We start from the raw sequence: 18,375 nt of genomic DNA, 5'->3' as shown, positions 1-18,375 counted from the left end.
GGAGCTAATTAAAAATATTCTTCAACCTACTATAAAAAGAACAACTGCTGTAAGGATGGGCTCATCAGCCATTGCAATGTTGCTGCAATGCACTCCCAGAGGGAACAGCAGACTCATCATTTAGACAGGATGAAGTCTCATCCCTGGGTGAGCCTCTCCTCCTACCACCCAAGTGACAACTGACTTTTCCATACACCTGATTTCCACCCTCCCTCCACCAAAATGCAGCAAAAATAATGTCCAACATGCAGATGAAATTTTTGTCTTGAGAACACGATATTCACTTCGATGTGAACTTCTCACCCGCCGACAGTAAAACCTCAGTAACAGCTAACAGGGAAAATTCCATCCATGTGTAGGTTTGACACTTTTACATTTATTTTAAAAAAAATATTTTGGTACTCAGTAATTTGAAACAAGTAGAAAAAAACCCCAAACCTTTCTCCCTAGAATTTATTCTTACTGTAAAGTTCATTATATAGTGTGTGAAGTAACACTTTATATATAAGGTGATATGACTTCAAGATGTGTTTTTCTATACTGGAATCGCAGACTCATTAAGATTGGAAAAGACCTCTAAGACCTTCAAGTTCAACTGTCAACACATCATGACCACCAGGTTCACCCTTAAACCATGTCCTCAACTGCCACATCCACGTTTTATGAACACTTTCAGGGATGGTGACTCAATCACCTTCCTGAGCAGCCTATTCCAATGCCCTTTTCTGTGAATAATTTTTTCTTAATATCCGTGCTAAACATCCCCTGGTGCAACTTGGGGCCATTTCTGCTCATCGTGGAGAAGAGACCAAACCCTACCTGGTTACAATCTCCCTTTAGGGAGCTCTAGAGAGCAGTGGGGTCTCCCTTGAGCCTCCTCTTCTCCGGGCTGAACACCCCCAGCTGCTCCACATCACACTTGTGCTCCAGATCCTTCCCCAGCTCCATTGCCCTTCTCTGGACACACTCCAGCACCTCAAAGTCTTTCTTGTCATGAGGGGCCCAAAAATGAACACAGGATTTGAGGTGTGGCCTCACCAGTGCCGAGTACAGATGGACAATCACTGCCCTGGCCCTGCTGGTCACACAATTTCTGATACAGCCCAGGATGTCACTGGCCTTCTTGCCCACCTGGGCACACACTGGCTCATGTTCTGTTGCTGTTGACCAACATCCCCAGGTCTTTCTTTGCCAGCTTTCCAGCCAGTCTTCTCCAAACCTGCACTGAATGAGCATGCAGAGATGCACAGCATGCTAGTGTGAAAGACATGTAAAAATAATTTGAGTACAGACTTTTTGTGAAAGGAAGAAATGACAATGAACGTGAAGATACTAATAAGAAGCAGAAAAAATCCCCAAGCTGCTTACCACTAAGCTTCTTCAATGAAGTATTCTTTCCAGAAGAAGCAATTAAAACAAATCCCTAGGAAAGATATTATCTTCGGGAAAGTGCCTTTTAAAGACTCCTAATCCATTAAAAGGAAGTTTTCCATTACATCAAGTTCTCCGGTTGCATTCTTTTACACAGGTTCCACCACCTGCAGTGTTTCCACACTGCCTCTTCTTTCCTCCACCTTTGTTCTTTTCACATAGTAACTTCGTTTAACTTGCTCATAACCGTTCCCCTCGACACCACCTCCACCTTTCCTACTCCAAGATAGTACCAGCACTCTATTTTTAATACAGCATTAAAATTATCTAAAATTCATTTGATTCCAGGGAAAGAAGCTCTATGACATTATGAGTTTTGCCTGTTAGTTTGTTACTTATCTTCCTATTAAGCTGGCCAAGGTCATTTATTTCTCATCACTGAAACAATATGAAAAGGAAGTTTTGTCCCTCTGACTTCAGGAGACTGGAAAGACACATCTACATAAATCTCCTTGACCCCTCTCCTTCACAGGTGGGACCAATAACCTGATCATGGTTAAAAAAAAATGGGCCAAGTCCAACTTTCATTCCTGCTTTCAGTATTTGGTTCACAGTCAGGAAATGAGTTCTGGGCAATAAACCCAGCAGAGGAAAAGAACAACCCAGAGGTTTTGTGTCATCACACTCCTATTTATAAACAAACACTGATTTCGTAACAAGGTGTTTCATGAATCTGAAAAATAGGGACGTAAGCAAACTACTGGACTAAAGGAGAAGTGGGGGGAAATGGAGGCTCTTTGTGTATTGCTTTGTGTATTCTCTGAAGCACATGAACTGGCATTATTCCTCCACCCAGGCAAGTAGCAGAGCATGGAGCAGACTCACAACACTGACAAAACACCCACTGTATACATCCAGTAACACCCTGAGCCAGGAGGACATTGTTTACATACTAATTAATTCAGAATAAAAAAGTAAAGAGGGACTGACATTATCACAGCAACCTCTTTCTACTCCTGCTACTTAACACGAATATTTGGATCCATCTCTGCCTGTCCAAACGCCTGGCCTGCCCCAAGATCCATGAGTATGGGTGAACGGAGTCTCCTACGCACAGTGATGATCCTGGCATAGAAGTAACCTCCCAGTACCAGACTATCCTGTTGAAAGCCTGGCTTCATCTTGACCCTAACCTATTCTCTAACCCCGATGAGCCATTTTCAGAATGCTCCATCCTTGAACACTTCCCAGCTGCAGGGGACAGAAGAGTGTGCTGTAACCTTTGTAGGAACAAAAGGCCAAGTAACTTGCTTTACACTCCTCCTTGAGCTCCACTGAGGAGAGTGGATGCAGCACCTGCACCTCCCCTATCCCTTTGTTCCCACTTTGTTGCATCTTAGGAGCAACTTGAAACACTGAAGATCATTCCATGGAAGGTGCTGGTGCACCTCAGGATTGAGATGGACACTGTGTCTGAAGGGGAGAAAAGACACTATGGAAGGCGTGGTTGAAAGGTAACAGTCAAGGGAGGAACAATTAGCCTATTTCCAGGGTGGCCAGAGGTGGGTAATGAACGATTCTTGAGGGATGCCAAGGGCAAAATTATTCCAGTAGGGTCACTCTCTGCTTCTGGAGCCTTCAAACTGTACTTCTGATCAGCAGGTTGGCCAACTACAGGTAAAAACATATATACTTGGCTAAATGCCTCAGTAAACTTCGGTGACAGCTACATAAAGCCCAGGCTAGAGAACCCCTTCCAGATGCTCCAGCTGGTCATACCTTTTCTTCCCAGTCCCAGCTCCAGGCAGCAGAGCAGAGAGCAGACTGGGACTTTCTCTGTGCCACTCCACCCATGCCCAGTTCTAGTTTTAAAACCTCTGAAACAGATTTTCCACATTTCCCATTCCACTGCCTTTCCTCAGATTACTGGACACAGCCCTCTCTCCTGACAAGGAAGAAAATTACTTTGCTGTTTTAACACTTGCTGCTCACTTATTCTGCCACAGGAATTCGGGTGGATTAGGTTGTTGCCTTTAAAGGAACATCCCTTATATACATGAATTCTAAGAATGAGAGGGGCACCAACAGGGAGCTGGGACGAGCACACGTCTGGATACAGCTCTAGGGGAACATTAGGAGCATACGCTGATAGTCAATTAAGCAGAGGCTAAATCAAAGGAAACATCTCACGGCAATATTGCAAGTTACAGGAGCTCTTGTTGTAAATGTAGCCTTCAGAGGACAAGCCCATTTCAAACCAGTGAGTAAACAGCCAGCAAGTGGCCAGGCTTTCGAGTCTTCTCAGGGCGATAAACACCTGCAACTTCGTGAATTGAAAAACCTGAATGTAAAGAAGCATGAAGAATTTTCCTGACTACTGTTATTTTTTTCATTTCCTTAAGACAATGCAGTTTTTTTCTTGATCCAACCCACAGAGTAGGAATACAGCTGCAGTGTAAGAACTCCCAGAATCTTCTGCTTTTCTTGAGAAAAAAAAAGGATGCTTAAAACAGCTGTGTGACTTCTCCCTCACAGGTATCCTATGACAGCAGTATCTAGGTTGGGAGGATTAAATTCTCCACTCCTGCCCAATGGTGCTTTCCAGCACATGTTGCACAAACACACAGGGCTGTGGTAGGTACTCAAGGGAGTAGGTACTACATTGTCACTTGAAGTAAAATAAGGCATGAGAAGCTTTCTGTGAGTGAAAAAGGCATATATGTCATGATTAAAAGTCCCGATGAGGAGGAGGAAGCAAAGGTTCACAGGCCTGCTTTCTGGAACCCTCAAAGCTAATGCAGTAGGTAAGTTTAGCTCAGGGATTTTAACTACTATAGCATAAACTGTGAGCTGTATACAGGACATGTAAGAGTGAGTGGTTCTATAGATCTTTTTTTCTATTAAAACATTCCAAATGCCAACATAAGCACAGCCAGAGCTTCAAAACAAGTTCTAACTTCATGTGAGCACATTCAGCTACAAACTTCAGTACATATGCACAGATTTTGAAAAACATTTCCCAATTAAAAAGAAAATGTTCTGTTCACAAGTAGTTCTATACCATGTTACATAAATTTTATTTCCCACACACACAGACATACATAAGAAAGAATAGATGAAAGCATTTCTGTGCATCCAGAACCATACTGTGGTATCTCCTCTGAGAAAACAGAGTGCAGCAATTCTCCTGAGGCACACACACAGGGCTCCAAACACGACAAAACATCTGTTCCTGTTCAGCCATGAAAGTGTTTAAACTGCACTGACATTAAAAATAAAATGCTAAAATAAAAATGTGGCAACGTTACTTTGAAAAAAAAGAGTCACAGAGGATACTTTCAAGAACGCAAATTCTCATTTAAATATCACCAATCCTCAATAAAATACTCCGTTTGTGTCTATTGCTACCTGTATGATTTTCCCGGAAAGCATTTAGAAAATTGGATACGGCAATTTGGACACAGAAACACACACATTGTTTCTATAAAAAGAATGCGGAATCAAAAATTTGAAAAAAATCTTGTTACATATTACAAAAACAGGTCCTTGGAGTCGCAAATACACTCCATTTTCACACTTTCCTTTCTTTGCAGACAGCTTTACCTAGCTCATCCTGCCCCCACAGGAGAGAAGCTTTTGAACAAACCAACAAACAGAAGTTTATGCAACAACTTTTCAATATTAAACAGTTTTAAACACAGACTTGAAAGACACAGGTTTTGCTAAAAAAAAACCCCTTCTTCTAGGCTAATCTGAGTTATAAAATATCCTCACAGTTGTTTCCTTTCATGTTAGTTCTAAAAAGTGCTTTAGCTCGAATTCAGGCTTCCTACAAGAACTGAAAAGCAGCTGTTAAAAGGTTCTCCTCTCCCAAACAGTGAGATTTAAGGGTAGAAAGTATTCCTATCTAGAAACACATATCCCAGCTAACTAAAAAGCATGCTCCCCCCTCCTGTAACGTCTAATGAGCCAGAGAGTACACAAGGAACATCGAGGCAGTGGATTGTTCTTCTGTGCACCTTCAGTACCCAAAGGCCAAATTCCTTTACTACCACAACTTCTATTTCCCATCACACTAAACTGTTCAGTCCAGACAGACAGCTTTGTATTTATACACAAAGAAGTAGCTTTATAAACATATCTCTTTAATCAGTAAATACTGAGTGTCCCAGCTTTCCACGGAAAACAGATGGGACATCTGTGGGCACACAGGCTCATCGGTCTCTACAGCAATCCAGCAGCTCCTGCCCACAACCAGCACTTCTCATCACGCTGCAATTCCAACATCAGATTCAATTTGCAAAAATTATGTTTCGCCAGTTGTGAAGAACTTCAAGCTCATGACTTAACTAATGTCAATAACAAATCACAAACTCATTTAAAAAAACACCACATGCACATAGAAAAGGTCTCAAATCCAGCTTACACTGCGTTTATTACAAGACAAGAGGACTCTGTTAGCTTAATCATGTCAGACACAGATCAATTACAATTTAATAACTATTCATATTTTATTACGTATGAAGTTCATAAGTAGCGTATCAGCATCCTAAAGTCCTTTTCTAATCATTAGACAGTTATAGTGTACTTTACTGAACACAGGAAAATTGGTTTTAATAGCATAAATTATTCTGTATTTGTTGGTGCATTTCTGTAGTTCTAACAAAATATCTGGGAAGTTTTATCTACACATATTTCCTTACCTATTAACAGCTTTACAAAACAATCAGGAAGGAGTACTGATTTAATATAATTATATAGCTAAGTGTTAGGTTCAAATTCCTTACTCATCCTCTCACTAAGGAATGAGTAAGCATTCCCAAACCACAACTGAAGACTCAGGGTGCCTATTTCAAGCCAAAGTACAGACCGTAATCAGCAAAACACTTTAACAGGTCCAAGTACAATTCAGAATCACAAATGTGCTCTTGAAAAATGAAAGGACTGAGACCTTTAACAGATCTCAAGTTGGACATGGAGAGGAACACTGAGTTATAAAGGCAACAATTATTTTTTGAAGTCCTGAGGTCTACAAGTTGTTTGATGGGGAATCACAGAATAGTCTGTGTAGGAAGGGACCCAACAAGGATCATCAAGTCCAACTCCTGGCCCTGCACTGAACAGCCCCGAGAATCCCACCATGTGCCCAAGAGCACTCTCCAAACACTTCTTGAATTGGCTGATGCAGAAGAGTCTTGTTCATCTACCTACCTCACCTTTCTATTCCTTCCTGTCTAATTCCTGCATGAATTAATCTGGAGTGATGTAACTTCCTAAAAATAAAAGATGACTCTTGGAAAGCCAAGAGAGGTAAACACAGCTACCCTCCCACCTATAGGAACCTGATTCTCTAGAGAGCCACTGGAGTTCACAGTGGTTGATGGTGGGAAGCAAAGTCCGTATAACGAGGAAAGGGAAGGCCAAAATACTTTAAAAAGCAGTTCATCCCGGCTTTTCCAGAGACATGCATTTAATCATACAATGGAAATCGTACCCCCCACTCACCAAAATCAATTTTTCTTTGTTGTCATGCACAAAAAATTAGGACACTTGCATGCATAGTCAGCATGAGCCTTCTTACCCTTTCGTCCCATGACTGAGAAATCAATAGCAAACAAGGCTGCACATGAAGGTTAATCGACTGACAGCTGCAAAGTCATTTCTGTAAATAACAACGACAGCCATATTTTAATAAAACCTGAGAAAACTATTAAGCCACATTTTAACATTTGGTGAATTGTCCATGTATGGTTTAAAAGCACATAAAGGCTTTGATGGGGACTGAATGGAGTTCACCTTGAAAGCATTCGATTTTGTACGTCATATGCCCAGATGGTGCACACATAAATAACAGCTGAAAAAACCAAATTCCTCAGGTTATGACAATGAATGGATGAAACAAAATTGTTCATTTCTTGGCTATACTAAAGTGTGTTCCAAAACAAATGGAAGAAATGGAAGAATGAATAACGATAATGATGTCACTAGACTTTAATTGCTATATCTTAATAGGAGTGTTTTCCACTTTCTATGGAACTGCTCCTAAACATCAGCTTTCCTAAATGGGGTTAGGATGATGTGTACACAGAACTGACAGCTAACAGAAAACAACACAAGGAACATTTGTCAAAGAAATCCATGCTGATTCATTAAAGAACATGGAAACAACCAATTCATTGGCACTCAAAGTTGGTTAATGTACCATGAGTTAAATAAACAGATGCACAAACAGTTACACTTTTCCAGCTGCAAGTTCCTGTCTTGTTTTTTTTCTTAGACTTGTCAAAGGACACATTTAGAGAAGTTACTAGTTTTTCTTTTCAGTGAAGAAAAGACAGTGCCCTAAAAATCAGCTGCAAAAATTCCATATCTAAGTGTTTACATATTGAAAGCATTTCTTGGACATTACTATGCAAAGAATCCATTATATATTCTGTGGCCACAGTAGTTACACAATAGTTACAGGTATCCTAAATACACTTTTTTTCCTTTTCTGGCCTAGGTCTTGCAAATGGTAAAGTGACAAAGGAAGCCCAACCATGACATTCCCTTGGTAATTGTCTTTCAAGTTCCTGGGTTCCTTAGGTTAGTAGCTGAAAAGGACACGATACAGGGCTGCTGATGTTTCTCCTCCTGAGGTAACAGATTCAAGCTGCAAATACTTCAGATACCCCCCCCCCCAAGTAACTCTTTTGTAATAGCCACGCGTCACAGAATTATAATCTATTTAACTCTACTGTAAGTAGTCAACGATGCTCTCAAAAAATTAATAGGGTTTCTACCACCTATAAAATAAATTAAAACAATTATCACAATTTCTTTATTAAGTAGAAGGTTCCATTTAGGGTTTTAAAGAGTGAAGGCTACAAAAGAAACATACTCCAGATGAGAAAAAAAGTATGTTGGATGGAGAGTGGAGATTGTTATTAATAAGAACTATGGTTTAATTTTCAGTAAAAACATTAGCATGTTTAGCCCATGAAATATTTATATAGACACATTAAGGATCACATCTCCAGCCACCATGGGTTCAGCACTGTACTTCATAGGGAGATAAATCTTCCTTTTCCATTAACAATCTCATTAATACTTATTATATATACAAAAAAACTAGAATCCCAAAACACAAATAAATGAATCTTCAAAATTGTTGTGAGGGGAAAAAGCTATAATGAGGAAATCACCTGCCTCTTAAAATGTGTTAAGAACATTAAATGCCAGTTAAGAATTTGCTCATTTCAAATTCCATTTCAAGTGCTGTTTTCCCTCCCACACTTGGCAAGGAAGCTCTGTTCACATAGCAAATTATACTTTTAAAAATCTGATGGGTATTTTTGATTGGGGGGGAGGGGGTGGGTCATTTATTTATTTAAAGACTATGAAGTAACTGAAAGCAGTAACATCCCTGAATACAATAAAAAACCAAGCACCGTTCAATTGTTGTATCTTCTATTTACTTTCACCTGGCACCAACCAGGGAAGCCACCAGCACGTTCCACCTTCTGCCAGAGTAGCTGCCTCTGCACAAACAACTGGCAAAAAGCCACCTGGTGTTTGGAAGGCCAAGGAAACACAATGTTACGCAGTTTGACACGAAGCAATCTGCACTGAGCACCCCTGGAGGTGCTTTCTGAAGCTACCAAAACAGTCACTTCATGGTAACCAAAACCAGGCCAAATCATGGAATATTTTCCTCGTAATCGATACATGCACCTCTTAAATCAGAGTGGTCTCTTTCCAACTGGCAAATATTTGACAGAATAGTGTAGGAGGTGTTCATAATAATAAATTTCACAGCAGTAACTCAAGGGAAGAATGTGGGAAAATTACATTTGGCAAAATCCTTATTTTTATTTATTTGCTCTCCTAATTTACATGTTACCATCAGTCATAAGGACTTCACAGCAGCTAAAACAGTTTAGTATAATTATTACTAACAAAACCTTGAAAAGCAAAGATATAATTATGTTAATGGCATAAGCCATAAAAGAATAAGAAAAGAAAAAGGAAAAGAAAAAAATCACACACAGAGCTACCACCAGTAAAATACATTCTGATGTATTCTGATGTCAGCAGATGCTCTCACCTATATCACACATAATTCTTCTAGTTCAAGCAATTTCATTTTAGTACAAAATCTGCCTTTAAGTTAAATGTTTAATTCCAGTCAGGGAATACAGCCAGTAAGTAGGTTAGTTGTTTCTGAAAAAAAACCCTCATTATCTACCAAGCTGTGTTTCAAGCATCTGATTAATAAGTGTGAATATCCGGAACATACTGTTCAAAAAGAAGAGTCTCTTAAACAAATGTTTTGATATATGACTTTGCTATTGCTTTTTTTTCCTTAACACAAGCATTTGTGACATTTCAATCCAAATGCAGCCCACAGAAATAAACCTACCCAAACCACCCGTGTTCCATAAGTAGGTTAAATGAAATTATTTGCACAAGTTATTTAACAGGGAAATTGAGAACACACGTGAAGCAAATGAAAAACACATACTGCCTGTACTGCAAAGGCTACCTGGTTATAAGTTCTTTGGTGTTGTTTTTAAATAAAACACGAATTAATGAAAAAACAATTTAAATAAAAGCACGAATTAATCTTTAAATCTCCAGTTTCTTTGTGATAAGGCACAGCTTAAACGGTTAATAAAATAGCTGTGGCTCAAATCGCTCTGCTCGTACTGTATCATTACAGCAATGAGAAAATATACTTGCTTTCTCAACATTTCAAAATTTGCACTTTAGCCAAAGACACCATGTTTGTAAGCATATCTCACCTCAATGCCCAAGTTACTTGCACAAGAGAAACTCAAAATGTAAAGTTATAAAGAATGCAGGGAAAAGCCAAGCCTTGGCACCTCCACTGCAGACTAGATATCAACACAAATGTCGTGCCACGGATAGTAAAAGCCAAGCACTTTACATCTTAAGATTTTTTGACTATTTTAGACTATTACTGCATTGAGACTACAACCTTAATATTCTTTCATTAAGGACTCAATGCAGCAAAAAATCCCCGCATTCCTAAATGTGATCACTGAGCAGAAACATCAACAGAAAATCTGATAACCTGAATATGTAACAAACAACCAGTGCAAAGAGCAGCACCCATGACTGAGTTCAGTGAGAAGGGCATTACACCTCTGGCTAACCATCTACATTCATCTCTCCCCCTCCGAGCATCCCATCCCAGTTCTGACTACATGCCTTATTTTTTCCACAGTTAATACTCAATGAGATAAAAAGCATATTGTCCTGTGAATGTTTCATGCACAATAACTTCAAGACTGACTTCTAAAATGTCACTACGAATAGCTAATGTCTCCAGAAAGACTAATTAAGTCCTCTTATTCAGTCTTTATGTAATACCAGTATCTTGGCCTCTCCTGGTATTTCCAAACACCACTTTCAGCCCTATGCATTTCTTAACTACTGTACTGCAAAAAAAAAGGGGTAAAATTACCAGCAGGAACTGATAGATAGACTCAGGAAAGCAAGAAGGGCAACACTGGCTGAGGGAGTTGGTCAGCAGGACCTAAGAACTCCATCAAACTTTCCTGTTAAGTGGATATTATTTTTCTACTTAATTTATAAAGAACTCATTCGAGCATGACAAAGATGTTTATGGAAAATGTCTCACAGTAACAGCCTTTTCCACATTTTATTGCAAAAGATGTCTGCGTTTCTTCATGCGTGGGATGAGAGAACTCCATGGGAAAAAAAATAATAACATTTAAAATGATCCAGCCTTTTGAAACAACTTTTTTTGCATTTCAAGGATAAATACTTGAAGATTTCAAAGTAACACTAAATAGCAGCTCAGCCCACCAAAATGCTCTGAAAACAAGCCTATGGAACCTCTAGAGAAGCCTAAATTAGCAGGCAGAAGCTTTTCTTCTCACATGCAACAAAGCTGACATCCTGAAGGCTCTCTTTATCGCTACTGACAATAAGTAAACCAGCCACAAAAACATGTTTCTTTGCCTTAAAATCCATCGCCATCACTTTTGGAAGTCAAATATTACTAAAGTCCTGTTATGAAATTTCTTAAGAGTTGCAATACACACACACACACACACCTGTCAGGATCCCTTCCCTTCACCTGTGCACTTAAACTCGTTAAAGACAAATAAGTGGCTCTGGAGCTCTGGATGTCTCATGCAGACAAACACTGCCATGGGTTGTTTTGGTTTCCTCCAAGTTCCATCTGCTGCAGAAATGCAGGCTCCACATGCATTAGTACTAACGACCCTGAACACAAGCCCAACTGGTTTAGAAGAAAAAAAAATTACTTTTGCAGTTTAATTGCTTAAGAAACCCACACACTCCTTCACAGCAGCAGTGAGTCCCGTGACAGAGGCCTCAGCAGCACTGACCACCAGCTGAAGCCTCACCAGCAGCTCCCCGTGTTACAAACCTGAATCCCAGTCGACACAATCCACGCCGGCAGCTTCTCATGTACATGTATGACATAACACACATGTATGTGCCACTGGTCTGTTACAGAGCCATGTCTATGCAGAGAAATAATTTCAACCTATTGAGTTTTTACCACAAAAGCAGAAGACACCCAAATACAGTAAGATATTTAACATGACAGTGGTTCATTCAAACAACACAACACAGAATTACTGTAAGGCAGTTCTAGTACCCAGCAGTCACAGCTTATTACAAATCACTGCAAAAAAAAAAGTGCTCAAACATTTCCTCATGAAATTAAACATCCATGAAATCCATTACAAACTTATATAATTAAAGTGCATGCAATATGAATGGTACTGTAACTTTATGAATACTTCTTTATCCTCTGGATAAAGCAGACTGTTTTATCCAAAGTCTGATGTTGGTAATCTTACTAGAGATCATGCAGAATGTTTTCTAAATAAAAAACAGAAAAAAAAATCTTAAAAAAAAGTTATTTTAATACTATTACAACGCAATTCACAACTTGGGCATTTGTGTTAGTGAAATTCGCTACCCTTGAAGGTAATTTGATTCTTAGAACCATCTGCCTCAAAAATCTCACTTAACTTTGAATGTTAAAAATTTTAAGCCTTATCACTTTTTATCCTAAATAGTGATTCTATATTCTATAAACACTAGTTATCATTTTCCAAAGACAGGATTATATCTATATCAAAATATCTTTTTATTTTTTGAATACAACTATTCCAGAACATACTTTAAATCATTTAATTCATCAGTGTTGAACTGTGAATTTCTGATCGAAAAGGAAAATGCAGAGCCTACAGTGGGTTCTTTGAAAAACATATGTTATAGAGACCAGATAACACCGAGATCTTAAAATTCCTAAAAATGACAGCAAGTGTAATTCTTTTTTCCACCTTAATTTTGCTAGAATTTTTAATGCCCAAAGAAAATATCCCAATAGTAAACACCCCTAAATATTGTCTTAATGTACTTAAAAGTAAGAATACTTACTGGCAGGCATTATTAATCAGGAATCTGTCTTCAGCTTTGCAAAAATATAATAAACTATAAAGAAAACAAACAAAAAGTCAAGACAACAGCTTTAGACAATTTACATCCAAATATGCACAGTAACTTCTGCAGAATGAGCGAGCCAAAGTCACATTCTTCAGCTCCAACACCAAAGAGGCTGTTACCACAGAAACACAGATAATCATTTTATCTGACCAGACTATATGTAGGTTTTGCCAGTGCAGTCATTCCATCCTCGCCTTTGATGCCAGAATAAACATTTTGCTCTGTGTGTATTGGGATGACCTTTCCAACTACCACTGTTCCAGGATGCTAAACGGGGTACAGCCTCACAGGGTACTTCCCCTTCAGATGGAAATCACAGCACTTCCCCGCTAAAATGCCTGGGAGAGGTTTCTCTTCAACACTACAAGAAAACAACAATGTGTGTGACACTTTCTAGGGCATTTTTTTCCCAGTACCAAAAAAGGCAGATTTTGCAGATCAGAGTGCAAAGTACTATAAACGTTAGCTGACCAAAGGATTTTTGAGGCAATTAAATATGTTCATACAATTAATTCAATTGAAGTTACAATAATCTATTTTGAGGATAAAAGTAGCCTAATCCACCGTTTAATTAATTAGCATTAAAGTACAAATCATTTGAAGATTTTTCTATATTAAAGCAGAATATTTGGGGTTTTATTAACTGCCCAATGCAACCTCCCTGCAAATGAACCTTTCCACAAATAAAAACAAAATCTCAGTTAGAAACACAGAGCTTTGTTGTTTTAAAAAAATACAATTAAAAAATTAAATAAAAGATATTCATCTAAGAATTGACTGTATATGCACACCAAAAAAAACGTAATTCCAGAGACTGCTAACATGCTAATGTGAGAATAAACATTTTATTTGGTCATATGTTTTAATGACCACACATTAAAGCAACGTTCATAGTCACTAAAAATAAACTTTATTCTCATTGTACATGCATTTCAATCAAAGGCTGCATTTGTTGGCAGCAACTGTGATTAAAAATAGTATTTCAAAGTAACATTTCAAATATTCCCTCCTACTAGAAAGCTCTGTGTGTCCCTCTCCAAGGACAGAGTGAGAAGAACCATAATTTTATAAAAGAAAACATGCTGTGGATTGTGATGGACAAGAGACACATGGAAAAGCAAAATCTCTAATTCAGTGTAGTTAACTTAGAGAGATTACAGAAGCTAGATTTACTGGCATATTAGAACATAAAAATGCAAAGAACCTGGTGACAGTTTCAGGGAGTCAAGTGCCAGAGACCCTGAGTGTTTTACTGACCATCACCAGCCAACAGGAAATGACTGCAGCTGCCAGCAAAGTCAACTCACTTGGGAAGATATTAATGCAGAAATTGCTAGAAAAATTATATAAGCAACCAAAACAAGCTGAAGATATTTGGCTCTGTTCTTAAATAATTCACTGGATTTTTAATCATTTTAAGATCTGTAACAGGACCAAAAATTCAATATGGAGGTGGCCTGGCTTCTACAAGCAGAACAGACCACACAATTCCCTCTCCATAAAGCCTTCAATCCCTTTCTCGTTTGGCCTAGGGCAAAGTTTAATCCACAGATGCTGTTTTCTGTTCCAGCAGAACAGAACTAAACTAAACCAAACTAAGAAGCTTCCCACCATGAGTCTGCTCAGCTGTTTGTCACTGAATTAAAATTTTACATAGTGAGAGGGAAAAAAAACCCAAACCCACGGAAGTAGAACTTGGCTCCAATCAAAAGAGAGATTTGGAAAATCATGAGATACCATTTAGATTACTAAATAGTGTCTAACACTGTTTTAACATATTCCATGTCATTTTGTGACATTTCAGATCACCAGAAGCAACTTAAGGACATTATGTATGTATACAGTGTTTCCAGCACCAAAGGAACCTGACTCTTGGGTATTAAAATGATAAATAAAATCACGTCTATTTTTTTGTGGAGGACTAAAACTTATTTTGTTTTCACAATAATTCTAAATCCAATTATATTCAAAGTGCAACGATAGTGAATGCACCTTAAAAAGCCAATCAACACTGGCATGACATGCAAGAGTCATTGCTCTGAACAAACCCTTACAGATTAGAGAAGATTCTACACAATTTGCCCAGCAGAGGAAACCCAATTGTTCTACCAGAACAAGAATGAAAATACAATTTGTTCGACTTGCTGATTTTTTTTCATTAACTAAGCTGGGATCTGAAATTAAATGATAGTTTATAAGCACAAACTACTTATTATTATCACAGGATTCCGTAAGTGGCACTGAAAGCCAAACAAAAGAGTAAAGATCTTTTTCCTGTCTGCCCTAAAACAGTGGACCTCTTCAAAAGATCTAAAATGGAAAAATGTATATAACCTTGTGCTACAGGCAAAGGAACAGAAGTCAGCCCATCTGAGTTTTTGTATTTTCTTATAATAAGCCCTCTAACATGTTATTCTATTATGTAACACTGTAAATGTTTAACTTGATTTTAAGTCCTCAAAATTACATTGTCAGCTGGGCACCGATTCATTCCCCCAACTTAAGCCAAAGTAGAGCAGAGGTTTAAGCACCTCTGACAGTCAGGCAACCCAAGCTAGGCAGGAATGAACTAAAAAATTAAAAATCCACTGCACATTAAGTTTTTACATCACTTGGTTCCCCACTCATATTTCCTATTTGAAAAATTAATCAATGCCTTTAGCTTTGAAGGTACGAAAATGGCCAGTGCAATGCAAGATTAATAAGCCACATACTCATTCCTAAATGTAGACAAGTCAGGCTCCAACTCCACCTACCAGAACCCAAAAATGCAACGTAAGATGGATTTACATAGCACAGCGTAATTCTGTGAAAGCACCTAACTTTATTTTGAATTAGCTTTCTCAGGGGAAGAAGCAATGCCATGCATGAGTCCAGTTAATGAGACTACCCTGTTCTCCTCCCTAAGAGAGAATACAACTACAGAAAACAGGGTTTGTTTCTACTTCAAAAAATTAAGTGTCTTCAAAGTTGTTTAAAAATTGTGTAGTACCCTTACAAGAATTACTCCTTACAGAGTTAAGCTGGGCAGTTAAAAGTCATTGATACCAACCAAAGCTGTTTCTAACTCTACAATTTAGATTTCATAATTTCAAAGAGTGCAATCCCCTTTTATTGTACTTGAAGTTTGATTGCCGAGTCCAATCAGTATTCTAGTCCCTCCCTCAACTTGCACATAATATGAAATTTGTTCATTCTTTTCTCTTGAACAAGTTTGGATTAGAAGTGGAGAGAAGTTACTGGCCATCATTAACAACAAAACATTTTCATAAAAGGATTAACTACAAAAATATTTAGTTTTAAACCAGTTAAAAACTGTACTCTATTTCCCATTTCTGTGAGGTTTTTCCTGAATCAGAAATTAATCCCATTCTAGCAGCATGCTTTTTAGACAAATATTAAAAGGCTTAATGGGTAAGCCTTTAGGCATATCAGGGCACTATAGTCGAGGTTTCAACTCCGAAGCACCAGTTTCTCAGAGAAATTTCACCATATGTTGAAGAGCATCCATGCAGTCTTACAGCAAGATGCCCTGATGTTATTTGAGAAAACATTTAAAATTAACTAGAATGAATTGCAAATAATTCAGGAAGCAATTATCTATAAAATCCCAAAGCCTTGGCTGTTAACTCTGGTTTTAGTTTACCTACTCGATTTGCACAGCAAACATTTGATGTTGCTTTACAAAGTATAAAATCTGGGCAAGCAAACTTCGTTTTGACAAAGGCACTAAAACTCTGGTTCTAAGTTAAAGGTTTTCCCACAAGTTCTACAACAGAGCAGAGATCTCTCCAAACCGGGATCCTTTCCTCCCTGTGTATCAGCTCAAAGTACCACGGGATCCCTTCCTAGATGTACCCAGACACATAGTGCTATAATTAGTTCTCAATAACAGGATTTGCGAACCTACACCCCAATTATCCAAAGCACGGCTCCGTGACTCACAATTAACTTTAAAGTAGAAGACGAAGCTACGAAAGCTCACAGTGTCGTCTGTCTGTAAATCTGCACCGCGTTCGGTTAATATCTCGCTGTGTTAAAGTCCATTTGAGGAAAACCCGCTGAGGGAAACCCCAAAGCCACAGCCCTCCCCGTGAAAGGCGGGGGGATCCCCCCGGCACAGCCCGTGTGGGGAGCAGGCGCCCGTTCCCGGGACAGAGAGCCAGCAGTCCCACAAGGACCACAGGGACACGCCGAGCCGCCGCCCCAGCGGGTCCAGGCTGCGACAATGCCCTGAGGATTCTCCTCCCGCCGGGACCACAGGGACACACAGAGACGCTGCCCTGGGGATTCTCCTCCCGCTGCAGCCGGGCGGCCCGAGCCTCCCGCCGCCCCCTCAGCGCCCGCCCCTATGGGGCGTCCTCCTCGGTCCCGAGCGCGGACAGAGTGAAGGGAGCGGAGGGTCGGGAAGAGGAGGCAGCTGTGAGGGTGAGCGCGGGTGATGGGAGCGTTGCCGGGCTGCCCCACACTCACCTCAGCCGCCGCTCCCGCTCGGCTCCGCAGCCGCCATCTTCCCCCCCACCCCTTGTTGAGGCGCACGGGGCGCAGTGCACGCCGGGAGCTGTAGTTCTGTCGGAAGCCGTGCCTTGCCCTTCTCCGCCCATCGCTCCTGCACGGAGGGAACGCCGAGGGCTCACCGCGGAAGAAGGAGCGCCTCAGCATGGCCCGAGGAAACAGCCCCGGGCATGGGGCCGGCTGAACAGCGCCAGGCGTGGGCCGGGCGGACGGAGGCCTCCAAGTTGGACTACAACTCCCAGCAGCCCTTGCGGCGCGGACTCCTCGGCTCCTGGGGGCAGAGTCCCGAGTCACGTGTCCGAGCGCCAGCCAGGACAGGGGCGGCCGTGAGGGAGGATGCGATCCTGGGGTGAGAGTTTGTGCTGATATCCATAGGATCGGGACTCTGGGAGCGGCCATGGCTGTGCTGGGCTCCCCTCAGCCGTGGGCTGAAGGAAGGGGATGGGGAGGACGAGCGGTGCTGAGACCAGAGCTCAGATGCACTTACACAGACCGTGATGCCAAACCCCAGTGAGAATCATGTGAAACCCAAGCCAGCACAACCTCCTAGTCTGTTCTCCTGGAAATAATACTGCTGGCTTTCAAATCCGATGCCTTTGATGCCTGGTTTTCTAGATGGGCAAGTGGAAATTTGAAAAGTTTGTTTCATTTAATCATAGAATTGCTAAGTTTGGAAAAGACCTCCAAGATCATTGAGTCCAACCTTTGACCTTGTCAAATGACACTGAGTGCCACGTCCAGTCGTTTCTTGAACTCTTTCAGGGATGGTGACTTCACCGCTGTCCTGGCAGCCCCTTCTAATGCTTGACGACTCTTTCAGTGAGGAATTTCTCTCGGATGAACAACCTGAACCTTCCCAAGCACAGCTTGAGGCCATTTCCTCTTGTCCTGTCACTTGTTGCCTGGGAGAACAGACCAACCCCCACCTGGCTACAACCTCCCACCAGGCAGTTGAAGGGAGCAGTAGGGTGTCTC

The 18,375-nt window shown here is 40.3% G+C and overlaps 1 protein-coding gene across 3 annotated transcripts in view; it reads right to left on the bottom strand.

Annotated features, from left to right (window-relative positions):
• Nucleotides 1–17,400, bottom strand: part of EFR3A (EFR3 homolog A) — a 77,398-nt gene extending 59,998 nt beyond the window's left edge. Inside the window, exons 1-3 of one of the 3 annotated variants that reach the window (XM_027900117.1) lie at nucleotides 17,359–17,400; nucleotides 12,820–12,873; nucleotides 6,953–7,033 (exon numbers count right to left, since the gene is read on the bottom strand). In XM_027900117.1, the coding sequence (XP_027755918.1) occupies nucleotides 6,953–6,965 (13 nt within the window). In that variant the 5' untranslated portion in view covers nucleotides 6,966–7,033; nucleotides 12,820–12,873; nucleotides 17,359–17,400. The remainder of the gene's footprint in view (nucleotides 1–6,952; nucleotides 7,034–12,819; nucleotides 12,874–17,358) is intronic. The other 2 variants (XM_027900118.1, XM_027900119.1) reach the window with 2 other exon arrangements.
• Nucleotides 17,401–18,375: the final 975 nt, after the last annotated feature.

This window comes from Empidonax traillii, unplaced genomic scaffold (genome assembly GCF_003031625.1).
Source record: "Empidonax traillii isolate 1590-97213 ecotype Southwest subspecies unplaced genomic scaffold, ASM303162v1 scaffold711:size593479, whole genome shotgun sequence".
NCBI classification, from domain to species: domain Eukaryota; kingdom Metazoa; phylum Chordata; class Aves; order Passeriformes; family Tyrannidae; genus Empidonax; species Empidonax traillii.
Note: the sequence above shows the minus strand (reverse complement) of the source record. Positions and strands in the feature narration are given on the sequence as shown.